This window comes from Pteronotus mesoamericanus, unplaced genomic scaffold, assembly GCF_021234165.1.
Source record: "Pteronotus mesoamericanus isolate MK-2021 breed Mesoamerican mustached bat unplaced genomic scaffold, CSHL_Meso_final scaffold_137, whole genome shotgun sequence".
NCBI classification, from domain to species: domain Eukaryota; kingdom Metazoa; phylum Chordata; class Mammalia; order Chiroptera; family Mormoopidae; genus Pteronotus; species Pteronotus mesoamericanus.
This window is the reverse complement of record NW_026555306.1, coordinates 1,251,390-1,276,100: the sequence shown is the minus strand read 5'-3', so window position 1 is coordinate 1,276,100 and position 24,711 is coordinate 1,251,390. Positions and strand designations below refer to the sequence as shown.

The following is a 24,711-nucleotide window of genomic DNA, read 5'->3' as shown; positions in this document are numbered from 1 at the left end:
TATTAGCTATTTTTGTCATGTGTTGTGAATCCACTTTGGATTATATAGAGATTATCCTCCAGCCATGACATGCAGATAATCGTTACACTGACCTCACAGAGGAGGAGGATGAAGTTAGAGATGGGAAGTGAAAGCCCTGAGACTCCATAGTTAGGGGGCAGCAGAATCAGGCCAGGTAGCCAACAGAACTTTACACCAGGGACTGTCAGATGTTTTGCCAAACAGTCTCACACCCAGGCTTTGCACTACCATTTGAATAATGCAGGGTTTCTAGGTAAGTTGCTTCAATTTCCTGACTTTGCCTATCTGGTCAGGCCCCTGCCAACCTTTTCACTCCTGTGTTCTATCAGGGCTCCTTTACCCGCGGCAGCCCAGGCCTGCTTTCTTTCTAACCCTCACAAAAGCCAAGCTTTATCCCACCTCAGGGCCTTTACAAACGCTCTCCCCTCTGCCTGGAACACTCTTCCCACCTGTCTTTCCATGGCAGGCTCTTTCTTTTTAACTGTGCCCTCAGCTCAGTGGTCACCTCCTCTGGGAGGCCTTTCCTGCTACCCGTTCATTCACTTACTGTCACATCACCTGTCCCTCACCCAGCACCGCCTAAGATTGTTTTGTGCTCATGTGTTTGTTTCATGTCTGTCTCTCTTGCTAGGCTGTGAGCTCAACAAAATCAGAGGGGCCCTTATTCTTGTTGCTCTTCTTGTGTCCCCTGCAGTGAAGACAGTGCCTGGCACAGAGTTCAGCTTTAGTGAATATCTGTTTACTAAAACAAGATCTTTAATGGGTGACCTGTGACCCTATGTGCTCCTTTGCTCACCTTCTTCCCCTCTTCCTGCAGGTAGCCTGCTTCAGGCCACGCACAACTTCAGAGGGCGCCTTTCACACAGCAAATCTGTGAATCGTTGGGAAGGGCGCAGTGTTTCAGAAGTGCACAGTCTATACGAGAGGGCCATCTTTTGTTCCCATTCATTCATTCATTCATTCAGTAAATATCTACTGAGCACCCACAATATGCCAAGGTAGTTGTGCAGCCTCTGTGGGAGATAAGAGAAACACCTGTGTCTATGTGGCACAACTGAAAGTCGTAAACAAAATAAATAGAAAATATAAAAATGTCAAAAATACAAACACCATTGTGAGTTACACATTCACTTCTCTTTCTCCTCTACTGTTGTTCTAGCCTTAACTTTTTCCCTTTGCAGTCTCTGCATTCCCTGACCTAAGCTCCATACCCTTTCCCATCTCCCTCCTACCCAGTGGGCTAGAAGTGATTTGTGTACTCCTGCAAAGCCTCTTTTTAGATATTCAGGATTTGGCAAGCTTGTTGTTAAACTGGCTTCAAAATCAGAAGTGGCAGGAGTATTTGCACCACAATAATAGGGCAACGTTATGAGGCAGGGTTTGCTGAGCTGTTTTTCTGAAAAGCTTGTTTTCTAGCACACTGCTGTTCCCATCTATTTCTAGCAGAGAAAATTTGTTTTTGTCAAGGAATATGCTGGTTCTTCCCTAGCTGTTAACTCTTCCCTGCCATTCCTCAGCTCCCTCCCAGGTGGCATGAACTGAAACCCTAAACCCGTGTTGTGCTAGGAGGGGAGAGGACAGAAGAAGAAAAAGAATCTGAATCAGAATCAGCAGGAAGAGAAGAAAAAGCATGAGGAAGGTCATGAAAGGGGGAATAAAAAGGAAAGTTGTACTGGAAGGAAAGAGAAAGAAAAGAGAGGTATAAGTTTGTGGGGAGCAGAAGTTAAGGTAGAAAAACCATGGAGACCAGCTAAGACCCCCCACAAATATCCTCAAAGCAATTGGGCCCCACCTGGGGCCAAAAGCTGGCCAAGTTGCCATGAGAAATGAGGGAACTACCTTCATAAACCATCTGGGAGAATGTGGGGGTGGGGACGTGCAAAGTTGGGTTCAGGAGGAGAGGGCTGGGGGCCTGGACCAATGGAAGCTGGGTTTTGGGTGCCACAATATTTATCTGCTGAGGGTCTGGGGTGGACTTCTGAGTCTGAGGGAGGAGGAAGGACTCAGGTTTCTCAACCTTTAAGCTGGTGAGAATCAGAGGCTAGGCCCAGGCCTCCTTCAGCAAGGCCCTCTGCTCCCCACCCTTCCCCGGCTGCCTGGGTGAGGAGAGGTATAAAGGGGCTCAGTCTCCTGGGAGAAAGAGCAGGAGCGAGCAGTTGCTGCTGCCTTGACCATGAGCCCAGCCCTGCTGCCAGCCCTCCTGGGCCTCACCCTGGTGCTGCCCTGTGAGTGCAGACCCCGCATTGAGGGGGGATTTCCTGGGAGGGTGGGCTAAGGTGGTTTGTTACTCTCATCTTAGGAACAGTCCCCCTGACCTGTCAATCAGGAAGACTGGTGTCTGTGAGGAATGCAACAGAACTGCCCTTGGAGTGGAATGCCGGCAAGGAGGACTGCGGGGAGGGCTGGGGCTGCCAAGACACGCTGATGCTCCTTGAGAATGGTGAGGGGGGCCCCACAGACCCCAAGCGTGACCGCCACCCTCACCTGTGCAGGCATCGTCCTCCTCCTGACCCGTCCTGCCTGCCTTCTGTGTGGAGACTCAGGAGACCCCCTCCCTCCTACCAGGAGCTGTCCCCGCCTCCACAGGAGGATCCCCCGGGAGCCCAGGCACCTCCTCCCCAGCTCCCACCCCATCCACAGACCCTCCCTCTAGACCCTGGAGTCCTGATCCTCACCCGGCCCCTCCTCTGTCATCCAGGACCCCAGGTGCTCCTAGTGCTCACCAAGGGCTGTACCCAGGAGGAAGATCATGAGGCCCGTATCACCCAGCACCGGGAAGGCCCTGGTTTGTCCATTGTCTCCTACACCCGTGTGTGTCGCCATGAGGACCTCTGCAATGACCTCCCGAACACTGTCCCGCTCTGGGCCCTGCCCCCCACTGCAGGTGAGACAAAGAGGGAGAGGAGGAGGAGGAGAGAAGAGGAGCTGCAGGGAGGAGGGGAGCAGAGGTGGACTGTTCCCTTAGACCTCACCCTGCCACCTGGCCTGTGCCCACTCCCCAGGACTCCCTCCTCTGGCACAGCTTCCTCTCACAGGTCTGGGCAGCCCCCAGGACTGCACCTCCGACTCTGGCGATGGCCGGGACCTGGGCCACGCTCCCTTGTCTGTGTTGTTGGGCTTGGTTCACTCGTGTTCATTTAGGATTTTGGTATTTCTACTTCCAAAGTGAACTTGGCCTGGAACTTTTCACTGTCCTTATCTGTATCATAAAGTGGGTTTAGGGAGATGCTCTGTCTTTCGCTGATCTTTGCGGCATGCGGTCAGCTTGGATTGTGTAGTGGGAATTGTGGGTGAACTCTGCCTTGGTTCCTCCCAGTGCACCCCGCCCCCCGTTATCACTCCTCAGTGCTACTCCCAGATATCATGCCCCTCAACCTTTCTCTCTCCCCATGCACATGATCCTAATATCCTGCACCCAGGCCGACAGGAGAGAAACATGAGCAGGGCTAGTCCAGGGAGACCGAGGAGGTTGATTGAGGGGACCAGGAAAAGAGGGTGGGTAGAAGGCACCAGATCCAAATGCAGCAGCAGCTCAGTCTTCTCTTCCTCCTTATCACCACCCAGGCCCGGGGACTGTGCGGTGCCCATTATGCTTGTCTACGGAAGGCTGTGAGTCTGCAACAGAGGTGACCTGCCCCGTCGGGCACACGCACTGCTACAACGGGATCCTGAAGCTCAGGGGAGGTGAGCTGGGACATCGGGTCCCTGCCGGCGCTGAAGGCAGGGAGGGTAGCTGACACCTGGGGTGCAGAGGAGGGTGGGTCTGGCTCCTCAGGGTTGGATACTCCCAGCAGTGGCATCTCACCCTCTTTCTTACTCTGCCTGGCCCCTCCCCACAGGGGGCATCAACGCCAAACTGAGAGTCCAAGGATGCATGTCCCAAGCAGCCTGCAACCTCCTTAATGAGACTCAAAAAATTGGGCCCTTGTCTGCGAGTGAAAAATGTCCTACTAAAGGTGAGGCCCATACCCAGAAGATGAAGTTGTGTCCTGCCCACCACCTTGGGGTACCATGACCCAAGAAAGTTGGACGTTCAACACTTCCCACCAATGTTAGCACCCTTATGCAATTTAGAAGCTTATCTCTCACTCAGGCATGTGCAAAATGTGGGATTGTCCTGGTATGAGGATGCTTTGGGATGAGGATGCTGGTAGGAGTTGTTCAACAGAAAGGGAGAGAGAGGGCACATGGTACAGGGGATGTGGAGGGGATGGGGCCCACTGAGGGTGTGACACTGGGACTGGCCAAATAATTGAGGTCAGACTGCCCACATGGAAGGGAGTGGGGAGCGGGGGAAAGGTCAAGTGTCACACAGGGCTGGATGGTTTGCATTCTGCTTTATTCATTGGATGCGGAAGTGAATGTGAGTGCCTGGCTCTCACGCTGGGAGAGACTCATTGCTTTCAGCTCTATCTCCCCACACTCTTGAGCTGGGGCAGCCCTGGGTCTCTCTCCTCTTCTCAATCAGCCTACCCAGCACACCGTCACCATTCCCAACCCCCAGTTCTAGAACAACCCAGCAACCATGCTGTATAGGAAGGAAGGTCAGAGAGAAAACTTAGGGTGCTTCAGGTGTGACTGGGACAGCAGGAGCCAAGCAGGGACATTGTGGGGGTGTCCCCACTCACCCACACAAATGCAGCCTGACCGTGCACTGGGCAGACTCACTATGGGCTGGAGTGTCTCAGTGAGAAGCACAGGAGGCTGGGAGGGGACTGGGGACTTAGCAGAGCGGGAAGAGGGCCTTCCTGTCCGAACCTCAGTTTCCTCATCCGCCCACAGCACCCAGCCCTTAAGCCTTCCAGGGGAATGTTGAGTGGATTCAGCAGAGTCCTCCGTGCTGGGACCCCTCCGGCGAGGCTGGGAGCCTTAGGCACAGGGCCTGGGTGTCACCGACACCAAGGTTTCCCGCCTGAGGCAACAGGAGGGCCAGCTCAGGACGAGAAGTGCAGGATCCCGAGGTCTCCCTCGGAGGCTGCAGAGGACTTCGGCCCTGGCCCTGCCCTCAAGGGCCTCCAGGACGGGGAGCTGAGACATCGCAGAGGCAGATGGTCACAGGGCTGTGGGGAGGGGGGTTGGGGCGCTCCGAGGGGGAGAAGAGTAATGTCCCAAGGGTGGGGCACCGAGGAGGGCTTCACAGGGGAGGTGACCTATGCGCCGAGTCTTAAAGATTAGCTGCAGTTTATTAGCAGAAGAGGAAGAGGATGTGAACAAGCAGAGGAGGCAGCATGTGCAAAGGCCCGGCCCTGGGAATAAGCGTCCTGTTTTCAGACAGGGCTCCCCGGCTCCGCCTGAGAAGGTCTCGTCAAGAGGACGGGTGCTGCTGGGCCTGGGGAGTGATTGCCAGTTTTCAGGTGGACAAGGTGGGTGTGGGTGACCTCAGCAGAGCTATTCCAGCAGCAGGATCAGGGGTGCAAGGCCAGGGAGGCCGGGCATGGCCTGGCGTGTGTTGGGATGGGTGTTGGTGCGGGAGTGGGCAGGGAGGCTGGGGGCTGGGAGCTGGGGGCATGGAGCAGCCACAAAGCCAGACTGAAGGGTTGGCCTTTCTCCTGGGGCAACGGAGGCTTGGGAAGGTACTGACCATGGAGGGACAGTGTGAGTCCCTCCTTTTGGTTGATTCTGTTTTATTGTCTGGCCCTCATCCCTGGGACTACGTCACATTCATAATCCAGAAGGCGTTCCTGAAACAAATCCAGTGTAATCCACGCAACATTCCATACCACACAGACACACAGCACACAATTGACAAAATAGACAGAACCAGACTCACCATGCTACATGCATTCCACACCACCACATATTACATTTCCCACATATGCCCCTTACACCTAACACACACCACAAACCTCATATACTACAATAATAAACAACACAAAAAATGACACAACATACCACATGCCAACTACACCACATGTAAACCAAACACGGACACACAAAACTGATACCATGCCACACTCGTGTAATACATGTAACACACACAGAATACACACATACCACACTTCGCATACAAGCAACACTGCACACACCTCACAAACATATCATATACACGCCTCACGCCTCGCACACCCACACACATACACTTTCCCATACACATGACATACGTGCCACATAAAACACAGGGACTGTGCCACAAATGAATAGTCCTAAGACATAAACTTATGGTGTTAGCTTTCAACATTGGAGTCAGATCCTGGGAGATGCGTTTGCCTTCCCGTGTATGGTTTGGTTCAATTCAGCAGTTTACCAAACACTTACTGGGCCATGGCAAGAACAGACGTCAGAAGCTGGGGCACAAGATGTCACGGAGACAGAAGGCCATTCCTGGGTGACAGACAGGCAGCTCCTGTGAAGGCCTGGGGCTGGGAGTGAGCTGGGTGCCAGAGCACAGGTGCCCAAAACAGGCCACAGCAGGAGCCCCTTGAAGGAGAACCGAAGGGCTGGAACGAGAGCGGCCTTCCCTGGCCCCCTGAGGAACTGGGCCGTGGTGCCAGTGAGGGCGGTGGGTCGGCACAGGCAGGGGAGCGCCGCGGCTAAGAGCCAAGATCTCAGTCAGGGAGATGTGGTCCCTCTCTGGGCTGTGCCCCTGAACCATTTTGGAGAATCCGCTCATGTAGGAGCCTCTTTCAGCAAACCCAAGGAGGGGTGGATGATTCCAGACAGTCGGGAGCAGAGGAGCACATGGGACGGCCGTGGGGCGGGCGGGGGCCTGCTGGGTGTTCCAGGCAGAGCCTAGAGGCCAGTGCAGCTCCAGAAGTGTGCTCAATAGAGAGCAGAGCAGGACATGTGGTTGGAGAGATAGGGCTTTGGGGCCATTTTAAGGACATAAAATTTTGTTCTGAGGAGTGTGGGGACCTATCAGAATTTTCTGAGCAGAGGAGTCACACAGGAATGACCTTACACTTTATGGGTATTCTAAGGCTGCTGAGTGAGAAAGAGAGTAAGTGAGAGGTGGGAGAGGGATAGGGGACCCCCAGGGGACTCAGGATGAAGGAGGTCAGAGTCATCGGGTCTTGGACGCTGGTGGAGTCAGCAGAAGTGGTAGGAATGGCCAGGTTCTGGAGGTGTTCCGCGTCTTGAGCCAACAGGATATCCTGATGGGTGCAACACTGGACGTAAGAGATGGAGATTGTTAAGAATGACAGCAATGCTCTCAACTTGAGCAACTGCGAGACAGGAGCTGCTGTTGACCAACATGGGGGTAGGGAAGCGTCACCCAGGCTGGGAGGAGGGCAGCAGGAGGCTTGAAGCTGTGGTGTATGAAGGGGGAAATGAGCCGTCCTCCTTCATGAGGCTGCCGTGCAGGTTACACTTGTTGGGGGACGCTGTGTCATCAGCCCGGAGACCTGCATGATGGTGATGCCTTGGCTTTGAGTGAAGGCCTAGGCTCCTGAGTTTCAGACTGGACTCCCGAGGACCTCAGAGGCCAAATTAGATGAGCATGGTCACCAATTGCTGCCTTTCCCATCCCTGTCCCCAAGGAGCTCAGCTCGGCTAGTTATTAGTGGTGGGACACTGGAAAATCTACTTCACCACTCCTCTGCCCCTGTTTTCCATCCTGAAAACTAGGAGGAGGAGGAAAATCAGACCACCTACTTTGGTGCTCACCATAAGACAACGAGGTAACCCAGAGGAGAGAGCTCCTTGGGAAGATTAAATGGGTGAATCCATGGAAAGCAGTCACCACAGCTGGGCACACAGTGAATGCTCAGCACACACACTAGGAGTTGGAGGAACTTTGGTTGGAACAGTTAGTGATCTGCTCTGATGTAGTTTGTGTTGATAATAATGGATTCTCCAAGTATGGTGATAGGACAATATGTGCAAGGAAATGGAAGGGTCTCCATCAAAGATGGGGACTAAAATCTTGATAAGGCCTCAATGGTTTACACCAAAGATTACTTAGGAATTGGCCAAATACAATGAAGTGACATACAATCCCAATACAAGCCACTGGGAAAGATGAAACATTGCTCATGTAGGTTATTGTCAAAAACAATTTAAATGATACCCTTCATATGGAAACACACAAACCCTGTTGTTGGATATTCCAGAAGTGAAGTGGAATGTGGCTCTTGCTGGTGTGGCTTAGTTGGTTCAAGCATCACCTTGAATACCAAGCAGTTGGAGGTTTGATTCCCAGCCATAGCTCATACCTAGACTGTAGATTCCATCTGGAGTCAGGGCGTGTATGGGAGGCAGCCAATTGATGTTTCTCTCTATCTTGTTGTTTCTCTCCCTCTCTCTTCCTCTGTCTCTAAAATCAGAACAATATATGTACAAAATCATTGTTCTATTATACTTGTCCCAGTTTCCAGCCTTAGTTCTCCCCTGCCCTGCCAACTCTCTGCTCCCAATTAATCCCCAAAATGTTGTCAATGTCCATGTGTCATTTATACCTATTCTTTGACTACAGCCTTTCTCTTCTTTCTTCCTTTGGCCCCAGCCTCTGGCCCCTGTCAGTCTGTTCCTTGTTTCCATGACTCTGGTTCTATTTTGCTCATTTGTTTGTTTTGTTCATTAGTTTCCTTTATTGTTGAAATCACATAGGATTTGTCTTTCACCACCTGGCTTTTTTCACTTAGCATAATACTCTCCAGCTCCATCTGTACTGTGGGGAAAGGCAGAAGTTCCTTCTATCTTTCTGCTGCGTAGTGTTCCATTGTGTAAATGTACCATATTTTTTTGACCCCCTCACTTCCTGATGGGCCCTTAGGCTGTTTCCAGCACTTGGCTATTGTGAATAACCCTGCTATGAACAGAGGTGTTCATAGGTTCTTTTGAATTGGTGTTTCAGGGTTCTTCGGATATAATTCTAGCAGTGGAATCGCTGGGTCAAAAGGCAATTCTATTTTTAGTTTTTTGAGGAAATTCCAAACTGTCCATAGTGGTTGCACCAGTCTCTATTCCCACCAATGGTGTGCTAGGGTTCCCTTTTCTCCACATCCTCTCTGGGATGTGTTTTTTTTTTGATCTGTTTTTGATGGCCATTCTGACCCATGTGAGGTGGTATCTCATCTTGGTTTTCAGTTGCATCTCTTTGATGGCCAGTGATGTTGAGCATCCTTTCATATGCCCGTGGGCCCTGTGTATGTCCTCCTTGGAGAATTGTCTGTTCAGCTTTTAATTGAATTGTTTGTTGTCCTGGATTTGAGTCGTATGGATTCTTTATATATTTTGGCGATCACACCCTTCTCTGAGGTATGATTGGCAAATATGTTTTCCCATACTGTTGGTTCCCTTTTCACCCTGATGATGTTTTATTTAGTCATATAGAAGATTTTTAATTTGATGTGCCCCATTCATTCATCTTTCCTTTATTTCTCTTAACCTAGAGGATATGTCAGCGAGAATATTGCTGTGTGGGATATCTGAAATGTTACTGCCTATATTTTCCTCTAGGACTTTATGGTCTCAGGACTCATGTTTAAATCTTTGTGTAATACATCATTGGTGTTTTAATAGGGATTGTGTTGAATCTATAGATTTCTTTGGGTAGTATGGACATAAAGATAATGTTAGTTCTTCCAATTCATGACCACAGTCTATGCTTCCATTTATTTGCAGCTTGCTTAATTTCTTTGTCCAGTGTTGTACAGTTTTCTGGGTACAGGTCTTTTTCCTCCTTGGTTAAATTTATTCCCAGGGACTATATTTTTCTTGTTACTATAGCAAATGGGTTATTTTTCCTAATTTCTGATTCTGATAATTCATTGCTGGTGTACAAAAATGCCTTTGATTTCTGCATACTGACTTTGCAACCCACTCTTTTGACTAATTCACTTATTAGGTCGAGTACGTTTTGGTGGAGCCCGTAGGGTTTTCTATGTAAACTTTCATGTCATCCACAAACAATGACAGTGTTACTTCCTCCTTTCCAATTTGGATGCCTTTTATTCCTTTGTCTTGTTTGACTGCTGTGGCTAGGACTTCTAATACTATGTTGAAGAAAAGTGGTGGAAGTAGACACCCTTGTGTGGTTCCTGATTCTAGGGGGCAAGTTTTAGCTTTTGCCCGTTGAGTACGATGTTGGGCGTAGGTTTGTTTCATAGGGCCTTTATTATTTTGAGGTTTGCTCCCTGTATTCCCACTTTGCTAAGTGTTGTTATTTCTTTTTTATCATAAATGGGTGCTGGATTTTATCAAATGATTTTTCAGCATCTTTTGATACGACCGTGTGATTTTTTCCTTTCATTTTGCTTATGTGGTGTATTACATTTGTTGGTTTGTGAATTTTATATCATCATTGCATACATGGGATGGATCCCACTTGATCATGGTGGCTGATGTTTTTAATGTATTGCTGGATCTACTTTGCCCATATTTTTGTTGAGGGTTTTAGCATCTATGTTCATCAGTGAAATTGGCATGTAGTTTTCTTTCTTTGTTGTGTCTGTATCTGGTTTTAAAATTAGGATAATGCTGGCCTCATAAGTAGAGTTTGGGAGTCTTTCCTCTTCTTGAATTTTTTGAAAAGTTTGAGCAGGATAGTAGTTAGCTCTTCCATAAATATTTTGTAAAATTTGCCAGTGAAACCATCCAATCCAGGACTTTTGTGCACCAGGAGTTTTTTTTATTACTGCTTCAATTTCACTCGTTGGTATTGGTCCATTCAGGCTTCCTACTTCTTGATTCAGTTTTGGAAGATTCTATGTTTCTAGAAATTTGTCGTTTCACCCATGTTTTCAAATTTTTTGTCATATAGGTTTTCATAGTAATTTATTGTAGTCCTTTGTATTTCTGTGGTATAGGTTGTAGTTTCTCCTTGTTTGTTTCTGATTTTATTTATTTGAGTCCTCTCTCTTTTTTTCTTGATGAGTCTGGCAAAATTTTGCTTATTTTTTTCAAAAAATCGGCGCCTGGATTTATCGATGCTTTGAATCATTCTTTAGTGCAGATGTCATTTAATTCTGCTCTGGTTGATTATTTCCTTCCTCCTACTTGCCCTGGGCTTAGTTTGTTGTTGTTTCTCTAGTTCTGGCAGGTGCAGGGTTAGGCTGTTTATTTGAGATTTTTCTATCTCTTTTAGGTAGGACTGTACGAAGTCTTCTCTCAGGACTGCCTTCACTGTGTCCCATAGGTTTTGGGCTGTTGTGTGTTCATTTCCATTTGTTTCCAGAAACTTTTTGATGCTTTCTTTGACCTAATTGTTAACCCACTCATCGTTTAAATGCATGTTATTCAGTCTCAATGAACTTGAATGTTTGTGAGTTTTTTCCTTGAGGTTTGTTTCTAGTTTCAAACCATTGTGATCTGTGAAAGTGCTTGATGATTTCAATTTTCTTGAATTTGTTGTGGCTTGTTTTGTGTTCTACTGTGTGGTCTGACTTTGAAAATATTCCATGTATATTCAAAAAGAAAGTATATTTTGCTTCTTTGGTGTGAAAGTTTTGTGTATATCAGTTAAGTCCATTTTATCTCGAGTGCAGTTCAATGCCAAAATATCCTTGTCAATTCTTTGCTTGGAAGATCTATCCATTTTAGACAATGGGTTGTTAACACCTTATACTGTCGGTATGTTGTGGTCGATATCTTTCTTGAAGTCCTCCAAGATTATCCTTATATATTTGGTGCTCCTATATTGGATGCATGTATGTTTGCAAGGGTTATATCTTCTTGATGGATTATTCCTTTAAGTTATGTAGTGTCCTTCTTTGTCTCTCTTCATGACCTTTTTCTGAACCTATTTTGTGTATAGATATTGCTACCCCAGCATTTTTATGTCCATTTGCTTAGAATATTATTTTCCATACCTTTACTTTGTCTCTGTACCTCTTTTGTTCTATGGTGGGTCTCTTGTAGACAGCATGCATGCAACTCAGTTTTTTTTTTTTTATCCATTCAGGTACTCTATGACTTTGGCTTAGATCAGTTAACCCATTTACAATTAAAGTTACTATCGATAGGTACTTCCTCATTGCCAGTTTTCCCCTTTTGTTCCTCTGTTCCTCCCTCTTTCTCTTCATCTTCTTAAAGCAGTCCCTTTAGCATCTCTTGCAATGCTCGTTCTTTTAGCGTTTTGTTTTTGTTTTTGTTTTTTTGGGTCTGGGAAACTCCTTACTTCACCTTCCATTTTAAATGAGAGCCTTGCTGGTTAGAATAATCTTGGTTGCAGGTCTTTGCTTTTATTGCTTGGAATATTTCTCGCCATTCCCCTCTGGCTTCTACTGTTGCTGATGAGTAATCATCTGATAACCTTGTTGGCGCTCCCTTCTAAGTTACTAGCTGTTTCTCCTTTGCTGCCTTTAAGATGCTTTCTTGGTCTCTGAATTTTGCAATTTTAATTATGATGTTTCTTGGAGTGGGTCTCTTTGGATTCATCTTGATTGGACCTTATGCCCTTCTGGTCTTTTTTTTCCTTTCTTTTCAAGTTAAAAGGGGTGTCTTTCATTACTTTTTCAAACAGGCTTCCTGTGCTTTCTTCCTCTTCTCCTTCTGGTATCTCTGTGATATCGGTATTATTACATTTTGTGTTGTCCTGCAACTTCCTTAAACCCTGTTCATTCTTTTTAAGCCTTTTTTTATTTCATTGCTCTGTCTGGGATTTTTTTTTTTTACCTTGTCCTCTAGCTTGCTGATCGATCCTGTGCTTCAACTAGCCTGCTTTTAATTCCTTCTACTGTGTTGTTCATTTCAGAAATTGCCTTCTTCCTTTCCTCCTGGCTCCTCTTGAGAGCTTTTATATCCTCTCGCATGCTCATATAGTTCGCAGTTAGCTCCTTGTAGCTTCCCTGGATTCTTTGTTGTTCTCACCAAGCTCCTTGACCATGCCTATAACCGTTACTTTGAACTCAGTGTCTGATACGTTGCATGCCTCTATTTCCTTTCACACTCTTTCTGGGGAGTCGTCCTTTCCTTTTGATTGGGGGTTGTTTCTTTGTGTCCCAAATTTAGGTGACTCTTCTTGTTTGTTTATGCTTCTTATATTGACCTGCTTTGAGTCCCTGACTTTGTGGTGTGACCTTCTGTGGTAGGAGACCTGTGTGATTCAGCAGTGCAGTCTCCTTGATCTCCTGAACTCAATGCTCTCAGGATGCCCTTTATGCCATTTATGTTGGCTCTGTGATTGTAATGGGCCTTGGTTGTTGTTGGGTCATTCTTTGGTGGGTCCTTCCCTCTGGCTAGCTGACTGAGAGTCACTCTGCCCACCTTGTCATGTGTGCTGTTGTACAGGTGCTGCCGAAACAAAAACAAGCCCTAACTTTTCTCTCTATGCAGCCTCCACATATCCTGACCTAAGCACTGTATCCTTTCCCGTCTCCCTCCTACACAGGGGGCTGGGAGTGATTTCTGCACGCCTGCAAAACCTATTGTTAGATATTCAGGATCTGACAAGCTGGTTGTTAAACTGCTGATGGCTTCAAAATCTGATGTGGCAGGAGTATTTACACCTCAGTAGTAGGCCAACAGAATGAGGCAGTGTTTTTTGATGCTGTTTTCCTTAAAGCTGGTTTTCTGGTTTCACACCACTGTTCCTGTCTATTTCAAACTGAGAACCTTTGCTTTGTCAAGGAATATCCTAGTTCTTCCCTAGCTGTTTACTCTTCCTCTGCCATACCTCAGCTCCCTCTTTGGTGGCAGAAACTGGGGACTCTAAGCCTGTGTTGTGCTGGGAGGGGAGAGAACAGAAGGAGAATCAGAATACAAATCAGAAGGAGAAGGTAAAGAAAAAGCATGAGGAAGGTCTGGAAAAGAGGAAATAAAAAGGAAAGCCATAGTTGAAGGAAAGAGAAAAAGATATACATCTGTGGCAGGCAGGTTTAGGGTAGAAAAGCCATAGGGACCAGCCTAAACCCATGACTCCAAATCCTCAGAGCATTTGGGCCATTTCCCCACCTTGGTCGAGAAGGTGGCCAGGTTGCCATGAGAAATGAGGGAACTGCTTTCACAAACCACCTGGGAGAAGGTGGGGGTGGGGACGTGCACAGCTGGGTTCATTAGGAAAGAGGGTTGGGGTCCGGACCAGCGGAGGCTGGGTTTCAGGATGCCACAATATTCACCTGCTGAGGGTCTGGGGTGGACTTCTGAGTCTGAGGGAGGAGGAAGGACTCAGGTTTCTCAACCTTTAAGCTGGTGAGAACCAGAGGCTAGGCCCAGGCCTCCTTCAGCAAGGCCCTCCGCTCCCCACCCTTCCCCGGCTGCCTGGGTGAGGAGAGGTATAAAAGGGCTCAGTCTCCTGGGAGAAAGAGCAGGAGCGAGCAGTTGCTGCTGCCTTGACCATGAGCCCGGCCCTGCTGCCAGCCCTCCTGGGCCTCACCCTGGTGCTGCCCGGTGAGTGCAGACCCCGTCTTGGGGGGGATTTCCTGGGAGGGTGGGCTAAGGTGGATTTCCTGTTCTTGTCTCAGGAGGACAGACCCTGACCTGTCACTCAGGATCAGCAATGGCTGTGAGGGAGGCAACAGAACTGCCCTTGACGTGGACCGTTGGCGAGGAGGACTGCAGGGAGGGCTGGGGCTGCCAGGACACGGTGATGCTCCTAGAGAATGGTGAGGGGGGCCCCACAGACCCCAAGCGTGACTGCCACCCTCACCTGTGCAGGCATCTCCCTCCTCCTGACCCGTCCTGCCTGCCTTCTGTGTGGAGACTCAGGAGACCCCCTCCCTCCTACCAGGAGCTGTCCCCGCCTCCACAGGAGGATCCCCCGGGAGCCCAGGCACCTCCTCCCCAGCTCCCACCCCATCCACAGACCCTCCCTCTAGACCCCGGAGTCCTGATCCTCACCCGGCCCCTCCTCTGTCATCCAGGACCACAGGTGTTCCTAGTGATCACCAAGGGCTGTACCCAGGAGAAGGATCATGAGGCCCGTGTCACCCGGCACCAGGAAGGCCCTGGCCTGTCCATTGTCTCCTACACCCGTGTGTGTCGCCGTGAGGACCTCTGCAATGACCTCTTCAGCACCCGCCGTCTCTGGACCCCACCTCCTCCTACATGTGAGACAAATGGGGAGAGAAGGAGGGGGAGAGAAGAGGGGCTGCGGGGAGCAGGGGAGCAGAAAGGGACTGTTCCCTTAGACCCCGCCCTGTGCCCACTCCCCCAGGACTCCCCCCCCCCCCCCCCGCCCCAGCGCAGCTTCCTCTCACAGGCCTGGGCAGCCCCCAGGACTGCACCTCTGACCCTGGCGATGGCCCGGACCTGGGCCACGCTCCCTTGTCTGTGCTGTTGGGCTTGGTTCACTCATGTTCATTTAAGGTTTTGGTATTTCCTCTTCCAAAGTGAACTTGGCCTGGAACTTTTCACTATCCTTGTCTGTATCATAAAGTGGGTTTAGGGAGATGCTCTGTCTTTCACTGATCTTTGGGGCATGCGGTCAGCTTGGATTGTGTAGTGAGAATTGTGGGTGAACTCTGCCTTGGTTCCTCCCAGTGCACCCCGCCCCCCGTTATCACTCCTCAGTGCTACTCCCAGATCTCATGCCCCCACACTTTTCTCAGTAAATACATGACTCCGATTTTCTACACCATGGGCTTAGATGACAAAAACCTAAGGGCAAGCCTGGGCAGGCTGCAGAGGTTGATGGAGGGGAGTAGCAAAAGGAGGGTGTGTAGAAGGCACCAGATCCAAATGCAGAGGCCGCTGAATCTTTCCTTCCTCCCTCTCACCTCCCAGTACCGGGGACCGTGCACTGCCCAGTCTGCTTTTCTACAGAAGGTTGCGACTCTCCGACAGAGGTGACCTGCCCCGTCGGGCACTCGCATTGCTACAACGGACTCCTCCAGCTCAGGGGAGGTGAGCTGGGACATTTGGGTCCGTGTCGGCACAGAAGGCAGGCAGGGTAGCTAAGACCTTAGACTTGGAGAAGCGGGGGCGTGGTTTCTTGGGGTGGGATGGTCCCAGCAATGACATCTCGCCCTCTCTTACTCTGTGTCGCCTCTTCCCGCAGGGGGCATCAACACCAATCTGAGAGTCCAGGGATGCACATCCCAAGCAGCCTGCAACCTGCTTAATGGGACTCGGAAAGTTGGCCGCTTGTCTGTGAGTGAAAGCTGTGAAACTGACGGTGAGTTCCGAGCCCTGACACAAGGCTGTGCCCGGCCCCGCAGCCTTGGGATACATGGACCCTTGTGAAAGTCCAGCATCAAAGACATCCCGCTGACACTAGCCTCCCCAAGTAATTTAGAAGTTTATTATTCATTCCGGCATGCTCACAGCAAGAGGTTCTTTGGGGTGAGGATTCTGCTAAGAGGTTAAGGGGCTGGAGAGGGCACGTCATCCAGGGGACAGATAGGGGACAGCGGCTCACTGGTGTGTATTTTAAATGACACTGGGACTGACCAACTAAGTGAGGGCAGGCTGTCCACATGGCAGGGAGTGGGGAGCAGGGGAAAGGTCAAGTCTCACACAGGGCTGGCTGCTTCGCATTCTGCTTTATTCATTGGATACAGAAGTGAATGCAGAGTGCATTGCTCTCATGCTGGGAGTGATTCATTGCCTTCAGTTCTATCCCCCCATCCTCTTGACCTTGGGTAGCCCTGGGTCTCTCACCTCTTCACATCTACCCTACCTACACCATGCTCATCCATCCCCTTCCCATGGTGCTAGAGCACCCCAGCAGCCACGCTGTATAGGAAGGAAGGTCAGAGAGAAAACTTAGGGTGCTTCAGGTGTGACTGGGACAGCAGGAGCCAAGCAGGGACATTGTGGGGGTGTCCCCACTCACCCACACAAATGCAGCCTGACCGTGCACTGGGCAGACTCACTATGGGCTGGAGTGTCTCAGTGAGAAGCACAGGAGGCTGGGAGGGCACAGGGGACTTAGCAGAGCGGGAAGAGGGCCTTCCTGTCCGAACCTCAGTTTCCTCATCCGCCCACAGCACCCAGCCCTTAAGCCTTCCAGGGGAATGTTGAGTGGATTCAGCAGAGTCCTCCGTGCTGGGACCCCTCCGGCGAGGCTGGGAGCCTTAGGCACAGGGCCTGGGTGTCACCGACACCAAGGTTTCCCGCCTGAGGCAACAGGAGGGCCAGCTCAGGACGAGAAGTGCAGGATTCCGAGGTCTCCCTCGGAGGCTGCAGAGGACTCCGGCCCTGGCCCTGCCCTCAAGGGCCTCCAGGACGGGGAGCCGAGACATCGCAGAGGCAGATGGTCACAGGGCTGTGGGGAGGGGGTCGGGGCGCTCCGAGGGGGAGAAAAGTAATGTCCCAAGGGTGGGGCACCGAGGAGGGCTTCACAGGGGAGGTGACCTATGAGTCGAGTCTTAAAGATTAGCTGCAGTTTATTAGCAGAAGAGGAAGAGGATGTGAACAAGCAGAGGAGGCAGCATGTGCAAAGGCCCGGCCCTGGGAATAAGCGTCCTGTTTTCAGACAGGGCTCCCCGGCTCCGCCTGAGAAGGTCTCGTCAAGAGGACGGGTGCTGCTGGGCCTGGGGAGTGATTGCCAGTTTTCAGGTGGACAAGGTGGGTGTGGGTGACCTCAGCAGAGCTATTCCAGCAGCAGGATCAGGGGTCGCAAGGCCAGGGAGGCCGGGCATGGCCTGGCGTGTGTTGGGATGGGTGTTGGTGCGGGAGTGGGCAGGGAGGCTGGGCGTAGGAGTTAGCCTTTCTCCTGGGAGCAGAAACATGGAAATATGTTGACCACGTAGGGACAGTCTGAGTCTCTCCTTTTGATTAATTCTGTTTAGTTGTGTGACCCTTCTCTCTGGGACTAGGTAACATTCTTAGTCCAGAAGGCGCTCCTGAACCAAATCAACTGTAACCCGTGCAACACAACATACCGTACAGACACACACATGCACAATACACATAACTGGACTCACAATGCTACATGCAGACAACACATCACTTACTACACTTATGCTTTCTTCCACCTAACACACAGTGCAAACCTCATACGCCACACACCACACAACACACAGACCATACAACGCATCACATGACACACACACCACACACAAACTAAACACAGACACACAAAACTGACACCGTGCCACACCTTGGCAGCAAACACATACCACATACATTACACATACCACATACATTACACATACCATACAAATACATCATATACATGTCACATACCGCATACACCCACCCTCATACAGTTCCCCACATACCATGCACAGATGCTACACAAACCACACACATGACACATAAAAAACAGCTACTATGCCACACATAAGTATTCCTAATGTGTAAACTTATTCTGTTACCTTTCAACATTAGAGTCAGATCCTGGGAGATGTGTTTGCCTTCCTGTGTATGGTTTGATTCAATTCAGCAGTTTACCAAACACTTACTGGGCCATGGCAAGAACAGACGTCAGAAGCTGGGGCACAAGATGTCACGGAGACAGAAGGCCATTCCTGGGTGACAGACAGGCAGCTCCTGTGAAGGCCTGGGGCTGGGAGTGAGCTGGGTGCCAGAGCACAGGTGCCCAAAACAGGCCACAGCAGGAGCCCCTTGAAGGAGAACCAAAGGGCTGGAACGAGAGCGGCCTTGCCTGGCCCCCTGAGGAACTGGGCCGTGGTGCCAGTGAGGGCGGTGGGTCGGCACAGGCAGGGGAGCGCCGTGGCTAAGAGCCGAGGTCTCAGTCAGGGAGATGTGGTCCCTCTCTGGGCTGTGCCCCTGAACCATTTTGGAGAATCCGCTCATGTAGGAGCCTCTTTCAGCAAACCCAAGGAGGGGTGGATGATTCCAGACAGTCGGGAGCAGAGGAGCACATGGGACGGCCGTGGGGCGGGCGGGGGCCTGCTGGGTGTTCCAGGCAGAGCCTAGAGGCCAGTGCAGCTCCAGAAGTGTGCTCAATAGAGAGCAGAGAAGGACATGTGGGTGGAGAGGCAGGGAATTGGAGCTGCCACTTTAAGGACATAAGCTTTTATTCTGAGTGGGGCAGGGACTTATCGGAGTCTTGTGAGCAGAGGAGTCACACAGGAATGAACTTACATTTCATGGGGATTCTTCTGGCTGCTGAGTGAGTAATAGAGTAAGTGGGAAGTGGGTGTGAAGGAGGGGACCCCCAGGGGACTCAGGACAAAGCAGGGCAGAGCCAGCAGGTCTTGGACGCTGGTGGAGTCAGCAGAAGTGGTAGGAATGGCCAGGTTCTGGAGGTGTTCTGCATCTTAAGCCAACGGGATATCTCAATGGCTGTAACCTGGGGTGTAAGAGATGGAGATTGTTAAGAATGGCAGCAATGTTCTCCACGTGAGCGACTGCAAGACAGGAGCTGCTGTTGACCAACACGTGGGAGGTGGGGGCAGGGAGAGCGGCACCCAGGCTGGGAGGAGGGCAGCAGGAGGCACGAGCTGTGGTGTGTGAAGGGGGGAATGAGCGGTTCTCCTTCGTGAGGCTGCTGTGCAGGAACACATGGTGGATGCTCTGTCATAAGCCCAGGAGTCCTGTGTCAGGGGACACATCCCTGCTGATGATGTAATGAAGGGCTGTAAGTGAAGCCCAAGTTTCTGGTTTTGAGACTGGGCTCCCAAGGACCTCAGAGGCCAAGGTGGTCGAGCAAGGTCTTCAAACACTGTCTTCCCCATCCCTCACCCCAAAGAACCCAGCTGAGCTAGTTATTAGTGGTGGGACACTGGGAAATCACTTCACCACTCCTCTGTCCCTGTCTTCCATCTCAAAAATGGGGAGGAGGAGGAAAATCAGACCACCTACTTTGGTGCTCACTGTGAGGCAATGAGGGAACCCAGAGGAGAGAGCTCCTCGGGAAGATTAAATGGGCAAATCCATGGAAAGCAACCACCCCAGCTGGGCACAGAGTGAATGCTCAGCACACACACTAGGTGCTGGAGGAACTTTGTCTGGCACATAGGGTTTCTCAGTTAAAGGAATGTAGGGTGTCAGTCTACACTCCTCGTTATCCAGATGAGGACCTTGAGCCTCAGGAGGGAAGGAGAGAGGGCTCAGGTTAAGAACGTTCCTTCCTTCCTTCCCACACTCCGAGGGGCTTGGGAGGAGCAGCCTTCAAGGGTGTTGAGCAAGGTCCCTGCAGATGCTGGAGCAGAAGTGGTGGCAAGGAAAGGGGGCAGGGCTCAACTTTCAAAAGTCCCTTGGCAACCTGAGATCAAGTGACTGTCCTGGTTAGCTGAGTGTGACTCACGAACGTGATCACCTTCTTAAACATGGGATCTGGAGGGAGAGACATGGCTTGTTCCTGGGCTGACACAAACCCTGTGGTTTCTTCTTTCCAGCTTTCAGGACCTGCCAAAAGGGAATCATGCTTCGGTTCAAAGAAAACCTGGCTAAGGAACCCGTGGAATGGGATGCATTTACAACTGTGAAATGTGATTTGGACGAGGTGTGTCAGGAGACACTTCTGCTCATAGATGTAGGTGCGTGGGCTGTGCACCAGGGCGGGACCACTGCACAGCGTCCTGGATCCCCCGTCCTGGATTCTGTCCCCTGTACTTCCTGCCTGATTCCAATGCCTGGAATGCTCCACCTCACTCTTCCTCTTCCTGCACCTTGCTCTCCTCTTCTGAAAACTGGGTGCTAGGTGTTGGCAGTCACACTAGTGTCCTGGGTCATCATGAAATATTTGATAATCCACGCAAAGGTGTGAGAACAGGGCTGATGCAAGTAACAGTGACATTGGGCCTTACTGAGCACCTGTTGAGGGCCAGGCTCTGTAAAGCATCCCATCTGTAAATCACGGGGTTTGCCTCCCTGCACATTTATGTGGCGGGGAGGAAAAAGAAAATCCAGGAGTGAAAGGAGATGCACAGAGGGAGGTGAAGGTTGCAGTTTGAAAAATGGGAGCTCGGGAAGGCTTTACTGAGAAGGTGACATCTGAGCAAGAACTGAGAGGGGACAGAGCTGGGGGAGGGCCCAGGCTCGGGCTCCTCTGGGCCCGGCCTGCAACGGCCTATGCTCCTGTACCCAGGGAACCCGCTCTCACCCTCTGCCTGCTAAGCCTCCGGGAATCTCTGACTCCTGTCTCCCTCCGAGCCTCCTGTTCCTCAGCCCAGCTCTCACTGTCTCCCACCCCCGCCCACAGGACCCAGATCACTCATTGTGGGGAGCAAAGGCTGCGGCAAGGCTGAGACACCGGATTCCCAGACTGTCTCCATCCACTCGGGGCCCCCCGGAGTGCTCGCTGCCTCTTATACCCATTTCTGCTCCTCCAATGGGTGCAACAATGCCAGCAGTACCAGTGTCCTGCTGAACTCCCTCCCTGGTCCAGGTAGGGGACCCAAGGGGCTGGGGGAGAAAAGGGACATGGAGAGATGGGGCCCCAGGGACAAAATCTCTGGGCTCAAGGAGGGTGGCTGCCACTGCGAGCACAGCTGTGCATCCCAACCTTCTTTTCACTCCCCAGCTGCCCCTGCCGCAGGAGACCTGCAGTGTCCCGCCTGTGTGCAGATGAGTAGATTCTGTACAAGCTCTATAACTGTCAGGTGCCCCAAGGGCACCACTCACTGTTATAAAGGTTACATCAGTCTCAAAGGAGGTGAGTGCTGAAGGCCAGGCCCCAAGCATGAAGGGGTTGGGGGCCTGGATTCACTGCAGCTGTTGTGGGAGGGCTCTTGAGACCCCAGTTCCTGGGCTCGAGGGTGAAGGAGGCCAGGGACCCCGATTTCCAGGGTGGGGAGGCTTAAGAGCCAGATCTCCTGGTCTGAGGGGGGAGTGTTAGGGTCTGGGATTCCCGGGCCTTAGGAATTTAAGTGTGTACTACTTTGAGACCCCGCTGACTCAGTCTTCACTCTCTAGGTGGGCTGTCCTCCCCACTTAGCATTCAGGGCTGCATGGCCCAACCTTCCAACTCCTTGTTGAACCACACCAATAGGATTGGGCCGTTCCACACAGCTGAGTTCCCTGAGGATGTGAATAAAGATCTCCAAAGTAGAGCTGCTCCTAAAGACCTCCAACGTGGGGGTGCTTCTAAAGATCCCCATAGCGGGGCTGCTCCTGCCCCCTACTTGGCTCAGGTGGTGGGGCTGGGGCTGTCCCTGGCCCTTTGGTGTGCGGTGACCTCCCTGCTCACTCTATTGCCCTGTGATTCTTAGTTCCTGTTGACCCCTAAACCCAGCCCTCCCTCTGACCTCATAACCAAACACTGAGTTGTTTCCCCGTCTTCTCCATGGATTCTCATCTACACGCACACCCACACACTTTGTGACCTGGTGGCAACATATGGAAGGGCCTGGGAGCAGGTGAACTGGCCCCGTGGGAGCTGGACACTCAAAGAGTGGCCACATGTGTCTGAAAAATAAAGGCATTGTCGTTTCTCCCAGTGCTGGGGTTTCTCTATGGGAGGGGAGGGCAAGGCTTGCTGAGATCGGGGGTGGGGAGGAGAGCAGCCTGGGGAGAGACGCTCCATCTCAGGCCCGTCCTTCGCGGGTCTGGTGCACATCTCTGTTCCAGCCGGGGTGGCAGCAGAGGCTTCGGGGCGCTGGAGCTGCAGGTCCTTGGGCATCACCCTGACCGGGGAGGGGAAGGTGCACTTTGACCAGTGGGGCTCCCACTTCGGAACCAGGCTCCCTGCACAAACAGGGGCCTCATCCCACCTGAATCCCTCCACATGTGGGTTTGTGTGAAGTGGAAAAGCAAGAGGGTGTGCACAGTTTCCTGAGGCTGACGTCACAGGGCCTGCTGCTGCCCTAGGCCCGAAGGCCGAGGAGGAGTCACTCCTGTTCCTAGGTCCCGAGGCAGGGAGGAGGGTTAGAGAGGCTGCCTGGTGGGAGCTCTGACCTCAGGCCGGGCGATCCGACTGGCCCACAGCAACACACGGGGCAGGGGGCTGGGGAATGGGTGGCCCGGGGCCGCGCAGTGTCCACCCTCTGGTCTCCTACTGGAGATCCCCATTGACTGCACCCACTTGGAAGGCAGGAGGTCCCATTGACACAGTCCCCAGAGACCTGCCCCCAACAGCACAGAGCAGCGGGGAGGGGGGAGAGCAGGAGTCTGGAAAAGGCAACGGAGTGTCCACCGCAGTCTACCCTTCCGCCTTCCACACTGACTCCTTCCTTTGTCCGGCTGGAAATCAGCGTCTTCAACATAGGAGACAAGCAATTCTTATCTGCTACTTAATCATGGCAACATGGTGTCCTGATGACAATTTGAGGACCAGTGTGTACCCACCCCCGTGAGAGGAGGATGGGGGCGGGCAGCTGGAAGTGTCCTGGGGGTGGAATCAGAGCTGCCTTCTTCCACCACCCACTCCGCATTCTCTCCCCACCAGCCAGCTTCTGCTCTGGACATTTCCGTGGGACAGTTCTTATGGGAAGGGAGTGTCTGATGGTCTTGCCTCCACTGAGTTTCTGTCTCTTTCCACTGCACAGGGCCTCTGGCCAATGAAATATGAAGAGTTCCCCCAACAACTCTCCTGACTCCCAAATGCAGTTTTCCTTGGCCCAGCAACCCACCCTCCCTCTGGTAGCAGGTGCCGTAGGGCAATCAGCAGAGTGACCCTCTTCTTTCACCATTTCAGCCGCAAGAGGAGCACAGAGCGGCCAGGGAGCAGCTGTGGTTCCCCGGCGACTAGAACTGCGGTGGGATTCCTCGCCCACACTAACATAAACCTGCTCTGTGCTCGCTCCCCTCTGCTAGTGGGTCACTGGAGATGCCCAGGAGCCCACGGGTACGGGTGGAGAAAGGGGCAGGAGGAACAGGGGCCATGGGAGTCGGAGGCCCCTGCTGGGGTGTTCACAAGTGCCCTCCGTTCCTGTCTGAGCAGGATCCCACACACTCCTGCTTCATGGACATGGGCACTGCTGGACATGTCTAATGTGCTTTGGTGGCTCCGACAGCACCCAGCATTGGCAGTTCAGATCACAACGCCCTTGACGCCGCGTGGTCTGGAATCCAGTCTCTGCTGGGATCCAGTAATGAGTTCAGAGCTGCTCCAAAATCCTAAAGTTCTACACTGTGACTATCCTTATTATTTCTTGGTCACAGAAACTTTTAATGGTGTTGTGTCTGTTGCATTCTATGGCCCGAGATTCCAGACACTTAGGTTTCCAGCCTGAACTTTAATCAGAGCCCTTTTCTGCTTGGGTTTATAAAAAAGACCATCTTATAGGTTCCTTGGCAAATGAGCAGGAGCAAAACGTGCTACATCCCACACACACCGCCAATATTCTAAGAGAATTGTCTCTTTTCTAAAAGCAGCTGAGTAAAGGGGAGCACATTGTCTGTCAGTTTGGAAGGAAGAGCTGGATGTGCCCAGACTTACAGCATTTACACCAGTGAACTGGGTGCGGGACGAAGCACAGCTTCTCTTCCACCCACTGCACAGTCTTATTTCTGATTCATCAAGGGTGCTTGCTGCATCGTGTTCACTGTGTCTGATTAAAACACATAAATTCATCGATGAAGTGGACCAGTATGACGTTCTGGAGAAAATCAGATGATCAGGGTTTCTCTGGAGCACATGATAGGAGAGAGCAAGCGAGAGGACAAAGAAAAGTCACCAGAAAGTTGGGGTGTACTCTTGTCCCTGAAATGTGAACGTAAATGATTATCTCTGCCCAACATACAGAAAAATGAACGGTCTGATCCGTGGCCCGTGAGAAACCGCGCCCCGAACTGCCGCTGCAATTGTCATCACCACGTCACATTTGCCGTAACTTGTTGTCATGGCCCAGACCCTCTGCTGTGACCAAACAGGCGCATCTAATGGAGGTGGTGTAACAACCTGCACCCTCCACCTCTCAAGCGTTGGTGTGGGCGCTAATCTCGGAAATTCCACCAGGGGTCCATTACTGCTTCCCATTTTCTGTCTTGGTAGGATGGCGATAGCATCAGAAGCAT

At 51.3% G+C, this 24,711-nt stretch overlaps 1 protein-coding gene across 1 annotated transcript in view; it reads left to right on the top strand.

Annotated features, from left to right (window-relative positions):
- Positions 1 to 21,999, top strand: part of LOC129082825 (CD177 antigen-like) — a 36,444-nt gene extending 14,445 nt beyond the window's left edge. The window contains exons 6-17 of the mRNA XM_054588563.1: positions 2,321 to 2,461; positions 2,720 to 2,905; positions 3,586 to 3,705; positions 3,861 to 3,977; positions 14,364 to 14,504; positions 14,763 to 14,948; positions 15,625 to 15,744; positions 15,899 to 16,015; positions 20,151 to 20,291; positions 20,957 to 21,142; positions 21,278 to 21,409; positions 21,670 to 21,999. Coding sequence (XP_054444538.1) covers positions 2,321 to 2,461; positions 2,720 to 2,905; positions 3,586 to 3,705; positions 3,861 to 3,977; positions 14,364 to 14,504; positions 14,763 to 14,948; positions 15,625 to 15,744; positions 15,899 to 16,015; positions 20,151 to 20,291; positions 20,957 to 21,142; positions 21,278 to 21,409; positions 21,670 to 21,965 — 1,883 coding nt within the window. The 3' untranslated portion in view covers positions 21,966 to 21,999. The remainder of the gene's footprint in view (positions 1 to 2,320; positions 2,462 to 2,719; positions 2,906 to 3,585; positions 3,706 to 3,860; positions 3,978 to 14,363; positions 14,505 to 14,762; positions 14,949 to 15,624; positions 15,745 to 15,898; positions 16,016 to 20,150; positions 20,292 to 20,956; positions 21,143 to 21,277; positions 21,410 to 21,669) is intronic.
- Positions 22,000 to 24,711: the final 2,712 nt, after the last annotated feature.